The sequence below is a fragment of the Lonchura striata genome, chromosome 2 (assembly GCF_050655825.1).
Source record: "Lonchura striata isolate lonStrDom1 chromosome 2, ASM5065582v1, whole genome shotgun sequence".
Taxonomy (NCBI): Eukaryota; Metazoa; Chordata; class Aves; order Passeriformes; family Estrildidae; genus Lonchura; species Lonchura striata.
Window position 1 is genome coordinate 25061872 of NC_140704.1, and position 13148 is coordinate 25075019.

A 13148-nucleotide genomic window follows, 5' to 3' on the forward strand; every position below is an offset into this window, starting at 1 on the left:
AGTCAAAAACTTTTGTACTGTGTTTCACAGCATTTGAACCCTGGTACTTGAAAATCTGTCACTTTGTTTGAATTCACACAGAGATGTTCAAGCAGGAGCCAACCTTTCCTTTAACCGGCAGTTTTATGATGAGCACTGGTCCAAGCATCGTGTCGTCACCTGCATGGATTGGTCTCTTCAGGTAAGATGTGGCTTGGGAGATATGCTTCCATATCATTTCCACTTCTCCCTATAAAACTTATGGGCAGCCTCTGTTTGCCCTTCTTTATGCAAAGCAGGATGCTATTTTTGAGATAACAGCTGGGCCCTGTGTGAGTGAAAGCACTTTTCACTGTGAAGAGTGGAGAACGATAATGAAGCTGTCATTTTTTTTTTGTATATGTTACTTGGTCTTCAAAATCAGGATGTTGTGTTAAAACCCTAGGTTAAGAAACCTACCAAGATTAAGTCTTTACTTTTCCTCTCTCTTTCACTACTTCAGCCAAAAATGGAAATTTTTTAGTACAAAAGGTTTAAAATTAAACTAACTAAAATTAATTTGCTAAATATACGTAGTAGTACATAAGACTTTTACTAAATGTTGAGAAAAATTAATTTTTCTAATATACTAAAACTTAAAATGTGAAAGTATCTGAACAATTTGAAATTATTGAAAATAGGTCTTTCAAAAACTGCTGGGTCCTCTGGTGATGGAAGAGGAGGTTGCAGCTGTTCTGGGTCATGCTAAAGCAGCATGCCTAGAACCTACCCAGTTTTCTCTGCACTGCAAAGCATTGTCATTGAAATAAAACTGATGATAGACCTGCTTAAGCTCTCTAAAACCAATGTAATCACATCAGCAAAGTACAGAAACCAGTTTAATTAACTACTCTGTTGGAAAACTGGGATTATCAGACGTCATCACAGGTCCTGTTAAATGAATTTGGTTTCAGTTTTACTCCAGCCCCCCTTTTCCTGTTTCATCGTTGTTAGCCTGTTCCTAGGTTCTGGCCTGGAGCAAAGCATCTGTTTTCCCTGGGGAGAGAACCTAGGAGACTGTTCTCCTAAATCCACCACACAAATGTAACAAAACTGCTCCAAGAGGACATTGAATTCAAAAATGCCAGCACAAGCCAGTCTGGCTACTTGGCCCCAAACCCAGCCTCAGGCATGCCACAGGATAAGACGCATGGGGGCTTTCAATCCATGCTTCTCTCTTTCCCCTTGAAAAGGCTGCAGAGCTGCTTCCATCCCTCTGGGTACTCCACAGGCGAGGTGGCAGCTGCCTGCACAGAAGACCTGGAGGCTGCAGAGCGTGGAAGAGTCAGGGGTCCCAATGAGCATAGCTGCTAGGCTGAGGAGGTCTGGGTGGTGCACAAGAGCCAGTTGCAGAGAGGCTTCTTGTAATAGCCAGCTTGCACTCCATGTGTGAAATGAAGGATTTATACCTTTGCTTTCATACAAAATATCAGCCTAGCAACAGGTATGCACTATTGTGATGTGGGTGGCCTTTAAGCACATATGGATTTCCACAGAAATCAAATATAAGCCTGAGGAAACACTTATCTTAGGTTGTTCACTTGTTCGGGGGCTGGAAATTACATGGAATTCTTATCTGATATTTTCCTAACAGGCAGCTCTTACTGTATTCCCAGAGCAGCAAGAAAAAAAGCCGCCTCAGAAGAGCACTGCCAAATGTAATTGTTCAGCCCCTGGGGCTTGAAGGCATGTTCTGCTTCCCACCTCTTTGTTCCAGGGTGGCCCCTCCTGCTTTCCTCTTTGTTAACTCCTCATGCTCAGAGCTCCCTGGCACCCCAGCTGGGGCTTCTCTATGTGGGGGGCTCCTGCACGCTGCCCTACAGTAGCTTGGGAGAATGGAGTTGCCTCCTCTCCTTTCTGCTTTGAGTTGTATCCATGAGACAAGAGCAGGAGCCAGACAGAGCTATTTCACCTAACCACTAGCTCTGCTGCTCACACATGCTCCAGGACATGACAGTGTCCACTGTGCCAAAGAATAACTTGAATAATCATGGAAACTGCAGAACACATTGCTCAATTTTCTGCGATAAAACTGCTGCTGCGAAACAGCCTGGAGGCAAGTAGAAGCTTAATCAAACAAAGGACATTGATGCATTGATTAAACAAGTTACTCTGTTCCCAGTCACATGTAGAACACAGTCTCAAACATGTGGGATCATTCATACTGTTCAAGTTAACCCTCTAGCCCCTTGATTCTTTCACAGAGCAACAGGAAAATGGCTTAGCTGCTTAAGGATCTTAGGGCAAGGCCCAACAGACTGAGAGTAAACACAAAGAATGTGCACCTTCTTCTGTCCATAGGAGCTGACTTAGATCACCTAAAACCAATAAAAAAATGGTCTCAGGGATAGTGATGTGTCTTTCTTGACCCTCAGGCAGCAGCCTTGAAGGAGGTTTTGCACAGCACCATTTCTATGTTGCTCTCATTTGCAGGACATCTGGGCACCCAGTGAGGACTGAAACTGTGTAAATGGAAGTAGATTGAGTGGGGCATTGGAGTGTGCAGTGCCAGAGAGGATTTAGGGTACTGAGTTTAGCTCTGCTATTTTTAGAGTCAAAAATGGTGTTACCCAGCTAGGTATGACCCCAGCATCCGCACAAACTTTAAACTATGTTTCCAGTCAAATACATAAACTGATTTCAAAACTTACCAGTACACCAGCAAGATTTGAGTCAGTGTCTGTTTATGGCCAGACGTGCTGCGAACCATGCCCGCTAAACTTCCCAGGAGCATGAACCAGCCCCAAAGTGCTTCAAAATTGGTACTTTGGACCTGCTCAAACACCCTAGCTGGTTGTAGTCATGCTGGCAGGAGGGCTTGTTGCTTCTGCCTGCCCACGTGTCTGCCCCTTCATGACTGCAGGCTCAGCCACTCGTGTGAATGGTCCCCAACCTGTTCAGCCAAAATTGATGCCCCATGAAGAGCCTGCTGCACACTCTGCGTGGGATGAAAAGGTTCAAAGGAGAAGCTGAGCTTGCTGTTCAGAAGTGGTTGTAAGCTCTGCTGCAGGAGTGAGAGAGGAGAGGGGTGAGATGAATGAGAGCAGTTGAGGGCAGGGCTGGCACAACTGTGTCCAGAGAGTTGGCATCTCAGGTGTGGGATTAATTCACCCTCAGGTTCCCCTCTGGTCTTGATGAGGGAGAAGATATGGTTGATCTACTGCTGCCTCTAAATTCACACAACTGAATTGGGTGCTAAACCATTCTTACAAGCTGTGCCAGCAGCAAGGATCTTGAGGGATATAAGTACAATCTAGTTGTTTCCTTAAAATGAGAAAGGGGTAGGCTGTGGTGTCCGTGTGTCATTGCTAATTCTTCCACACATGGGTCCAGGCTCATTCAGAGTGATGAGCTTGAACAGAAAAATCATCATCTCTGTGATCCATTATCCATGGAAGTGTACAGAATATGGGAAGCAACAGCTGCTGGTGGCAGAAGTTACAGCTGTGTGCATTATTTCTTCCAAATGGATTTTGAGAGCAGAGAGGTTTAGACCCCAATAATAATGATATAAACGGTGGTGGTTTGGGATTTTATTAATTGTTAAAGTGCCTTTGGACCAAATTCACTACTTCAGATGAGAGTTTCTTTGTCCTACTTCCTTTGAATCTACCAGCTACACTGTTCTCCTGTAAAGTGGTGGATGGTTTGGCAGGAATTTACCTGGGAAAGACAAAACGTGACAATAATTTACAGATACTGAGAAATTTTGAGGGAAAGCATTTGTAATGTACAAGAAATGAGTGTAGGTCGTGCACAACTTGAGCTGCTGACTTTTTGGTCTGCAGAGGCCACATGATTTTCTCTGGACATGCCATAATCTCCACTGCCTTATCCCTTTAAGAAGGCAAATACTTAGAGGGAAGGACAAAGGTTATCAGATGTGCCTAGTGTCAAACATTTGAGAGTGGACAGCTGGGAGTTACTATGTAGACAGAAAGTAATTGATGTTTTGTGGATAAATTGTTACTTCTTACTGTGTTTTAAAATTATGCAAGATCAAGACAGTGTGTAATTCTGATTTTTCATTTATGATATTATTTATATATAGATATGTATAGATAAGCAAAGCAAATAAATATGGGTGTTGCATATCTACTTCTATACAACAGTGGATAATTCATATGCAGAAAAGTGTGGCTCTGATTTTAGAGTGCTTATTGCATCAATCTCACTGAGTTAGTGGAATTCAAGGTCACCCCGTGCTTTACAAGATGACCTCAACATCTTGCAAAATTGAGCTTCTGTGAAGGAGATGTTTTGTTTGCCATTTGAATCATCAAGAAGAGCTTTCAAGTTGATTCTGTGCATAAGAGAATAAGAGTGCATAATGAAATAAGAAAGAATAATTTTCAGGAATGCTGAAAAAATATTGTGAATTTCAGAGTAGAAGCAAGTCAACCCTATAGTCATAGTGTTTTATTATCAAAATCAATTAAGACAGCAGTTTGTCCCTGAAGGGATGTTGAGCAAATACATTAAAATTATTCAAGCTTTCAAATTTTTCCTCTTCCTTCCTTTTTATTCCCTTTACAAATACTTTGCTAGTTGTCTTTTATTGAGAATTACCTGCAGAAAATAACATTGCCTTTGTGATATTTTAGAATAACTGATAGAGAGCAAGTATCAGGGGCTTTAAAGATATTAGGGATGAGTAAAATGTAAAAGCAACATGAAGCAGAATAATATGATTGAACTAGCATTCACTTTAATTAAAAACAGATATTGCACATTTACTGTAGATTATTTCTGTCTGATATGTAGGTTTTTCGTTATACATGTTATTTTATTTGCATTTTCTTTTCTCTTCTAGTACCCTGAATTGATGGTTGCATCTTATAACAATAATGAAGATGCTCCACATGAGCCTGATGGGGTAGCCTTGGTGTGGAACATGAAGTTCAAGAAAACCACACCAGAATATGTGTTCCATTGTCAGGTAAGGCTGAGGAAGCCATTGTTTTTATGCTTTAGACAAAACAATTTACTACATGGTGCATCTCCTCACTGTTTCCATGAAAAGGTTAAGGTTAAAAATAGGCATATTTAGTAAAAGTACAAGTGACAGTCCAGTGTTTTTAGAAGGCAACCAGCCTTCTCAAACAAAAGTCTGTCAGGGCTGCATGTCATTCTTTGTCTATTTAAAACAGTCCCTAGGAGATTTAGTTCATAAATCCCTCGCACTTATGAAGTAACTGTGGTGTACCACTTCCTCATCCAGGCAGTAACACATGCTTTCCCACCCACATTAACTTCCTCGCATCCTCTGCACTCAAGCTGCCTACCCTTGCCTTGGTTCTGCTCAATATCATGTTTTGCCTTTAAAATTGAGTAGTAAACTTTGCATTTTTGGACATGTGTGTGACTTCCAGCTTAATCAAAATGGTCTTGATTTCAAGAACTACTCCACCAATTCCTTTAGGTCAGTCAGTTTGACTGTCCTTTAAATCAGCAAAATAGCACTTCACTCAGTGCTAATTTACAATTATGCTGCCTTAGAAGTTTATGGACAATTCAAAATTTGTTAAGTGTTTTATTTCTGTATGTCTGTTTACTCCTCTTTTGCTACTGCTTTTATGTGTGAAATGGCACAGCCTCGTATTGACAGAAGTGTTCAGCTCATTGCCTCAATCTCCATCAAACTGTCCAAACTGTGGAACAGGGCTTGGGCCAAATTTCAAACCTCTTCATTAATATCCTTCTGTGGTAATTAAATACAGGACAGTGGCATTCAAAAGCCATATGGAAAAGTTTCAGCAAGTAAAACTTAACAATCAGAGATTAGTAAAATGCAGATAATTCTGTGGTAAAAATTGCTTCTATTGGAAGGATATGTATTACCTGGCTAATTGTGTAAGCCAAGTGTCATTTTACATTTGAGGACCAAACATCTTTTTGAACTAAGTTTATGTTTGGACTTGGGCACATTATCAGATGTAACATAGTGGGAGGGAGTTGCTGGAATTGAAGTTTCTGCTTCAACCCGATTAAGTAACCTTTAATTCTGGGCATATTTTTCTAATTTGCCATACTGAAAAACAACTTCACAAGGAGTTTAGGCCTGCAAATATGCCATACAGATTTATATACATAAATATATGTGTGTGTGTGTGTGTGTTTGTGTGTGTGTGTGTGTGTGTTTGTGTATATGTATGTGTATGTGTATTATCTTTGAAAGAGGACTTGTATTTTCCTGGATATCATATTCAGCAGCCAATGCTGAATTGGCATTAACCTTTCAGACTGCTTAAGGTCTTAGCTCAGATCCCATGTTCAGATTCTTCTATGATATACCCGCAGCTTAATGTTTTGAACAAAATTTCCAAGAGAATAGATGAAATTTCTAGGAAGAATAATAATCCTTCAACTAGATTTACTTCGCAAGATAATGACCAGATTCAAGGTATCCCTCCTGTGTAGACAGAGGAAGATTGACTAAAGACATAACAATTTGTTCCATTAAATTTCTGTCTAGATACAGTTAAACAAAAGAGATATGACTTGCTGCATTGAAAGCAATGAGACAGGCTACATTCTCCATTAGAAAAACGCACACAGGACAAAGTGCTGGCCAGGGATTTAGCATGGCTGAGCTTCTGTCTACTCCTCACATTGTTGGATGTGCTCCCTTTTAGAACTGGAACCTTAAAACCTGTGAATTTAGAGACATATAGGACACTGTGCTTGCACATGTATCCTGGATTCACTCTCTTCCAGCTAAAGAATATCAGTTCTACCCATGGGAAATATTTATTTTCCTTTTAAACTGACCATAGATAATTTGCATTATAAGTTCATTATGAGTTGGATCTGTCTTTGAACCACCATTACAGGGTTTTTGATGAGGAGTATCTTCTGCTTATCTTCAGATCAGATGGAGATACCCACATGGGATTAAACGGGGAAGCAAAAAGTATACAACTTGGTCTCTTGAACACAGGTTTTGCTGTAACTGACTCAGATGGAAAATAAGAAAAGAGTAATATCTTACCTCATAGTCTGGATTTCAGTTCTATAGATCATCATGTTATTCTGTTAGTGGAAACTAACTGTATAATTAGTCAGCCCCATATCATTTATATTACCATTTTGATAGAGAAACATTCCCTTATTCAGTCCTGATTCAGTTATTTCTCTAAGCCTTCTGAGAGAGAGGCCCAATTTTGTTTCACCAAATACATGACCTTACAACAGTCCAGCCCAACAGCTAGAGATGACCACACACCTTACTGTTACAGCTGGGTTGCCCAGATATGACAAACACAGTACTTTTTATAGTACTGTGGAAGTTTGTTGGGGAAATACACTGTATTTCCCCAATAGGCCTCTATTTTCCTTCCTAATGACTTTCTGTAAAAAGTGGTCTCAATAAATCCTACAAGATGCTGACTAATATAACTTTTGCCTTTCAATTTTTGGGGCTCAGAGAGCAAGACACATGGAAGTAGAAACTTGAATTTCAAGTGTGACTGTCAATGGGCTTTTGGAAGACACTTCTAAGAAGCCAAATCAATAAATAGGTTTATGAAGGCATTTCTGAGAAACTTCTAAGAAATTTCACCTCAGGAGTTCTGCTAACATTGATGGAGACAGATGTGTGAAGAAGCTAAAGAGTTGGCTGGAATTGCAGCAGGGAGAACTTCAGATACCAATTGTGCACATTTGGTAAATTCTTGAAGCTAGAACCTTTAATATTTTCCTGTCTTTCTGATCTGTTATACAGATATGTGCCATGGAATTTCTTCATTTTCTTTACCTCTTTCTGAGACTGTTTTTAATCTTACATAGGAGAATGTGAAATGCTGAAAATTTCCAGAACAAAGGGTCTTTGACTAAAGTTCAGCCATGACAGACAATGATGTAAAAATCTACTGGCAAGGATGTTTTTGCCTAACTCCAGTCAGCAAAACATTTGGTTTCAGTCCTCAAATGTGAGGGGTGATGTATTCTGTAAATATGAATTTTTCATCAAATTTAGTCATATTAAATTGTTGTCTCATTAATACAATTTAAGTAGTAGTAAATTTCATAGCACTACAATGTGTTGTGCTACAAATACTGGGTTCAATTTTAGTTAATAATATTCATTAAAGCAAAAATTACAATTAACCGAGTGGACATACTTATTTATTAATTCATGTGTACTGCCATGTGCTCTATCAGATGCTTTCTAAAATAGTCCTGATGGCTTCTCCTCTTACCTCCCATGGAATATTTTTTTTTCTTCTATGTGTTTTCTTTTTGCCCTTCTTTGGGGTTTTATATCTCTGCTTTATGTGCTGACAGTATTTTAGCTGTGACTCCAAGATTTTTTCCTCTGTAGCTCATCATACATTTCTTTACCACAAGGTTAGAAATAGGAAAACATGGAAGAATGAGGGATTAGGCAATTTGTTCATTTGTTTTCCTGTGCAAGCAAAATCTGTTGTCTCAGAAGCAAAACTGGAATGGGAGGGTGATATCATTTGCCAAAGGAATGAATGTTTAATGCTTTCCTTAGGTAGTGAGAAATAACTTGAGTGTACAGTTAATAGTGCAGAGTGCAGACTGGGAATATCTTTGTAGGGAAGAGTCAGGGATGTCCTCTTCCCCCCTGCTGGAGCATCACATACTCTTGGTGTAATCCAGAGCATTCCAAAGGCAAGACACATGCCTTTCAGAAGTACTTTATGAAACCACACAGATGAGTCAACCCTAGTTGGGTTGGTTTGGCAGTATCCAGAGATGGAATGAATTCCAGGAACAACATGGAAATCACATTGACTCTCCCATGGTTTAGATGGGAGAATTTATGCAGTGGTTCACACTGCTTCTCTCAGAGATGGCTGGTTTGTGTTTACGTGGGAGTCACATAAACAAAAACTATTTTTGTTTTTGTATCTCACAGTTATTGATGATCTAACTCAGCATGTGCTCAAGCCTATATTGATTTCTGCAATGCACAGAGCTGGCCTTGTATGTGAACATTCCCGTACCACTGATTGATAGAGTAGCACCAACCAAGTTTCTCAATATTTCTGTCTTTTTCAGAAAGTGCTTTTATGTTCTTAATGTGTTTTTTTTTCCCTGACTATACAAACAAAATCTACATTACCCATTCATTATGAGGATTATTTGTACTACTCATCATCTCTGCCCCTGATATTGTTTCTGTTTCATGGTGGTCTGATCTAAGCTTTCTAAGTTAGAATGACCTGAAGAAGTATCTGAAACTTTGCAGCAACATATCTGATCAAGTGAGGCAAATGAGAAATCACAGTTTGCAGTAGATGGGCTAGTAGATAATAGTCTGAGCTTCATACCCCTTCTTTCAGCAGGGCCTATTAGCATGTGTACAGCACTGCTCTTCTATCAGATCTCATAGCTTTTGGGTTAGAGCTGATCTGCAGAGACAGAAGTCACAAGGAAAAGAAATAATTCGTGTACTTAAGGGACTTGAGGGTATTACAAACCATTTCCTTTCTTCTGGAACTGAAGAAGTATTATTAAAGTTGGTTGAGGTTATCTGGATCTCAGCCTCAAACATCCATCATTTCAGGAGAGGAGAAGTGGAGGAGGAAGAGAGCTAAATATATTAGTTTCAGGCAAATAAACCAAATTCAATGTTACTTTCTGATTTGGAGGACTCTGCATTGGAAAGTAAATAATTCTGCTTTACTATGCTAAATCTAATCATAACAGAAACAAAGAAATTACTTCATTGGCTGTCTTTTGATTTATTATGGATTATCTTCTAATTTCCTCTTTCTCAGCTATGTCTTTTCCAAATGTCTCAAAATGGCAGTGAGGAGTACAGATCTGACACTTAGAAGCAACTACATTCAGTGTATTTTTAAAGCAGGAGAGCACATATGAAGTAGCTGTTATTTGAGGAAGCAGTAACCATTTAAGAGTTCTTTCAAGGAGTCAGATCAACTTTTAGCATAATCACAAAAATATTTCAACAGTATATCACTTTCAATAGCTGCAGCTATTTCTGTCCTTTTCCTAAAATGCTATGCACTCAGATTTACTTGGTTAGTTCCATCTTTTTACTAAACTGTCAGGTTTTTTGTGGGAAAGGGGATTTGTGTTTTCTATTTTAATTTCAAGAAAAGATGTCCATGCTTGGAAAATATTGGTGGATTGGGTACAGAAATCAGCTACTCAGCTGCACCACAAAATGTTTCATTCTCCCCTAGCTTTTTTGTAGTGGCTTCCACACACTGCCATTAAGTTATGTGTTTGACCACTCTTCATTGCTTATCCTGGTGTGGTCTTTCCCTTTTCAACTAAATGGATGGAGTCATAAATGCATATCTTAGAATTAGATGCATTGAGGTAAGTGAAGGGCTATATTTAGTGGCTGATATTGGCCAGAGTTGCCTTATTTTTTTCCTGATCTGGTTTCTTTGTTGTTGTCTGCTCTTTCAAAATCAACATAAATTCCTTCAGATGTGCCTTTTGCTCCAGCAGCCTGTCTTCTAAAGGTGCTGGGTGCCCAAATCCACAAGACTTGTGTGTGGAACAGGCTGAGGTAAAAGTCTGAATGACTAATATCCTCCTTTTCCTCTTGTCCTTGACTTTCCTCCTCTATGGAAACCAGACTAGAGCTCAGTCCCTCCAGAGCTTCTAAAAAAAAGAAATACTACAATAAGTTTAGGAAAGTCCAGAAAGTATGGTTGGAATACTTTACAAATGAAGAAAATTTTGTCTTGTTATATTGGTGCTTTTTCACAAAAACTTCCTCACCTTGTTAGCACTACATTTCAAGCAAGGATTCAGTTCTTCAGAGACATACAAGAAATGAAAGACTCAGAACTCTCTCTAAGCTTCACAAACTTTCGTAAGTAAAATCAATCCAAAAATACAACATGTCCAATTCCAGGGCTAATTTACCTAATTCCTCAATTTATAGTGAGAGAGGGTACCTGTGATCAGTCTTTAAAGGGCTGTAAATGTCAGTGAAGATGTGGTTCTGAGCTGACTGCAAATTTTCCCCAAAAAACTACAAATCCCTTCTTTGTAAAAGAAAGTTTTTTTCTAGCCTGAGTTTCCCTATGACCCCATGATCCTAACCATGAATCAGATTCCTCCTTTTTTCGTAGTAGTTCACTGGTAAATGTGACTGACTGTCTGCTTGTGAAGATACTGAGAGAGCTGCATGGTGGGAATACCTCAGCACCCAGGGTCCCAAATTAGTTGCTGGCTTTTGTAACACATACCCAAATGTTGTCAATCATACCAAGGGGGGCTTCTTCAGAGGTAAAGGTGCTGTTTTCTTTTCATTTCAGTTTTTTTTCCTGCTGTGCATCATTGGCAGGATGATCTCTTTGGAGCTGTGTAAAGCTCTGCTGTGCCTTTTCTTGGGGACATTCTGTTGCTCTTATTTATTGCAGTGTGTGGTTATCTGCACACTGCAATAATTAATGCAGATGCATAGTTGTGCCATTTCGAATTACAGTTTGGGGGAAGTTCTAATTCTAACTATATGACTGAGGGAGAAGAAGAGTTTCAGCTACAGCTTGTGATAGAAGGACATACTTATTCTGTTCCTGTTTCAAAACTTCTGTCCTCCCCCATGTTTCTGTTTGAAATGTGGAAATACAGAGCACAGTTTCTGCCATGAAAATGTCAGTAAGCAAGAGCCCATGTCTTGTCTCTTAGCCTTTAGTTTTGGATTCTTCCCTCTGTTAAATTGTGGTTTTTTGCTCCTCCCATTGGAGGCTATGCCACTTCTAGCCTTTGTTGATTAAAAATACCTATCATTTGGCCTAAGATTAGTGCCCCAGTACTTGTGGAGAGATTGTGTGTAGTCAGTAGAAGTTACTCTCACATCTGAAGGCTAAGTGTAGTACTTGGAAAGTACTACACCAAGGTTTTTGGTGTCTTAGGTGAGAGGAGAGACTTGCATGCAGCCGATTTGTAGAGGGGGACAAAGAGGACTACATATACCTCCTGTCTCCTGTCAAAGACATCGGTGGAGGAGGACAGAAAAGGCACTGAAAATGTGAAAATGTATATTCTGGCTCAGGTGCCACAATGTCTTAGCCAATCCTGAAATCACCAGTCTTGCTTTACTGCTGAAATGCCACAGCTGTTAGTGTGGAATCTACTAGCATCTGCAGTTCAGAACAAAGCATACCATGTTTTCCACATAGCCCTTCACCTTTCAGTCCTAAAATCTCAAAAACCTGACTTATTTCCACAGAACTCAAATCATTATATTTTTCATAACAAGAGTGGGAGAAGGAAACCTTCTTCCAGGCAAGATCAGAGAGCAAATATGCATCATTATTTAGATTTAAGGGATGTCACAAAGTTGCATGCCTTCCCTTGGGTTTTAACTGTATCTTTACAAATCCTTTGTAAGCTGATTTTTCCATAATGACTTGGATCTCTTGCTGCCTTGTACAGAACCCTGAAGAGTGACACACCCATCAAAGCCAATTTGTATAACAAAATAATTGTAGCCATGTCAGTCTGTGAAATGACTGCTATTACAAAAGGTGGGTGTAGTTCCCCTATTAGTAGTTAACATTCTGAATTATTTGAGGACTGTATTTATACGTACAAAGTCTGCTAGCACAGAATGCTCCTTTGCTTAGAGCAAGGCTTAACACAGATCATCATCCTCATTTGAAACTGAGATTTCAATTATGAATCAAATAATTAGGAAGTGACAACTTTGCTTGTCTTGGATAGAAAATTTCAGGCGGTTCTCACATCTAAGCCTTTTTTGGAGGGGTAGATATCATACACTTAAATGATACACTGTCACTACTAGCAATTGCATTGTACTTTTTGCAAGTGTGAAAATAGAGATTTGCAATGAACCTGTACTTAAAGATGCTGTTTCTCTTCCTTAAGTTCCATAGTCTTCCTTTCAGACCAAATTGAAAGAATATGTTGTCTACTTGATACAGTGAGTGTTCAAATTTTTTTAAGTTTCTTTATTTCACTGATAACTGGCATTATACCTTTCTGAATTACTTGTATCTAATATGCACTTCAGAGAAAGCCTAACTTTTGACTTTGCTGAGTTAGACATGCAATATTTTTGAAGTTTAGCTAGCTAAGGGGAATAAAAAAACTGAGTAAAAAACTATATTTCATAGGAGAAGATTATAGTGATATTGATGGTTTGCCAA

General features: G+C 39.2%; 1 protein-coding gene across 21 annotated transcripts in view; it reads left to right on the forward strand.

Moving 5' to 3' along the window:
• The window catches only part of DYNC1I1 (dynein cytoplasmic 1 intermediate chain 1), a 184051-nt gene that overhangs the window by 110728 nt on the left and 60175 nt on the right, over positions 1–13148 (forward strand). For all 21 annotated transcript variants that reach the window (XM_021538380.4, XM_021538382.4, XM_021538378.4 and 18 more), the window contains 2 exons: positions 82–181; positions 4832–4957. In XM_021538380.4, the coding sequence (XP_021394055.1) occupies positions 82–181; positions 4832–4957 (226 nt within the window). The remainder of the gene's footprint in view (positions 1–81; positions 182–4831; positions 4958–13148) is intronic.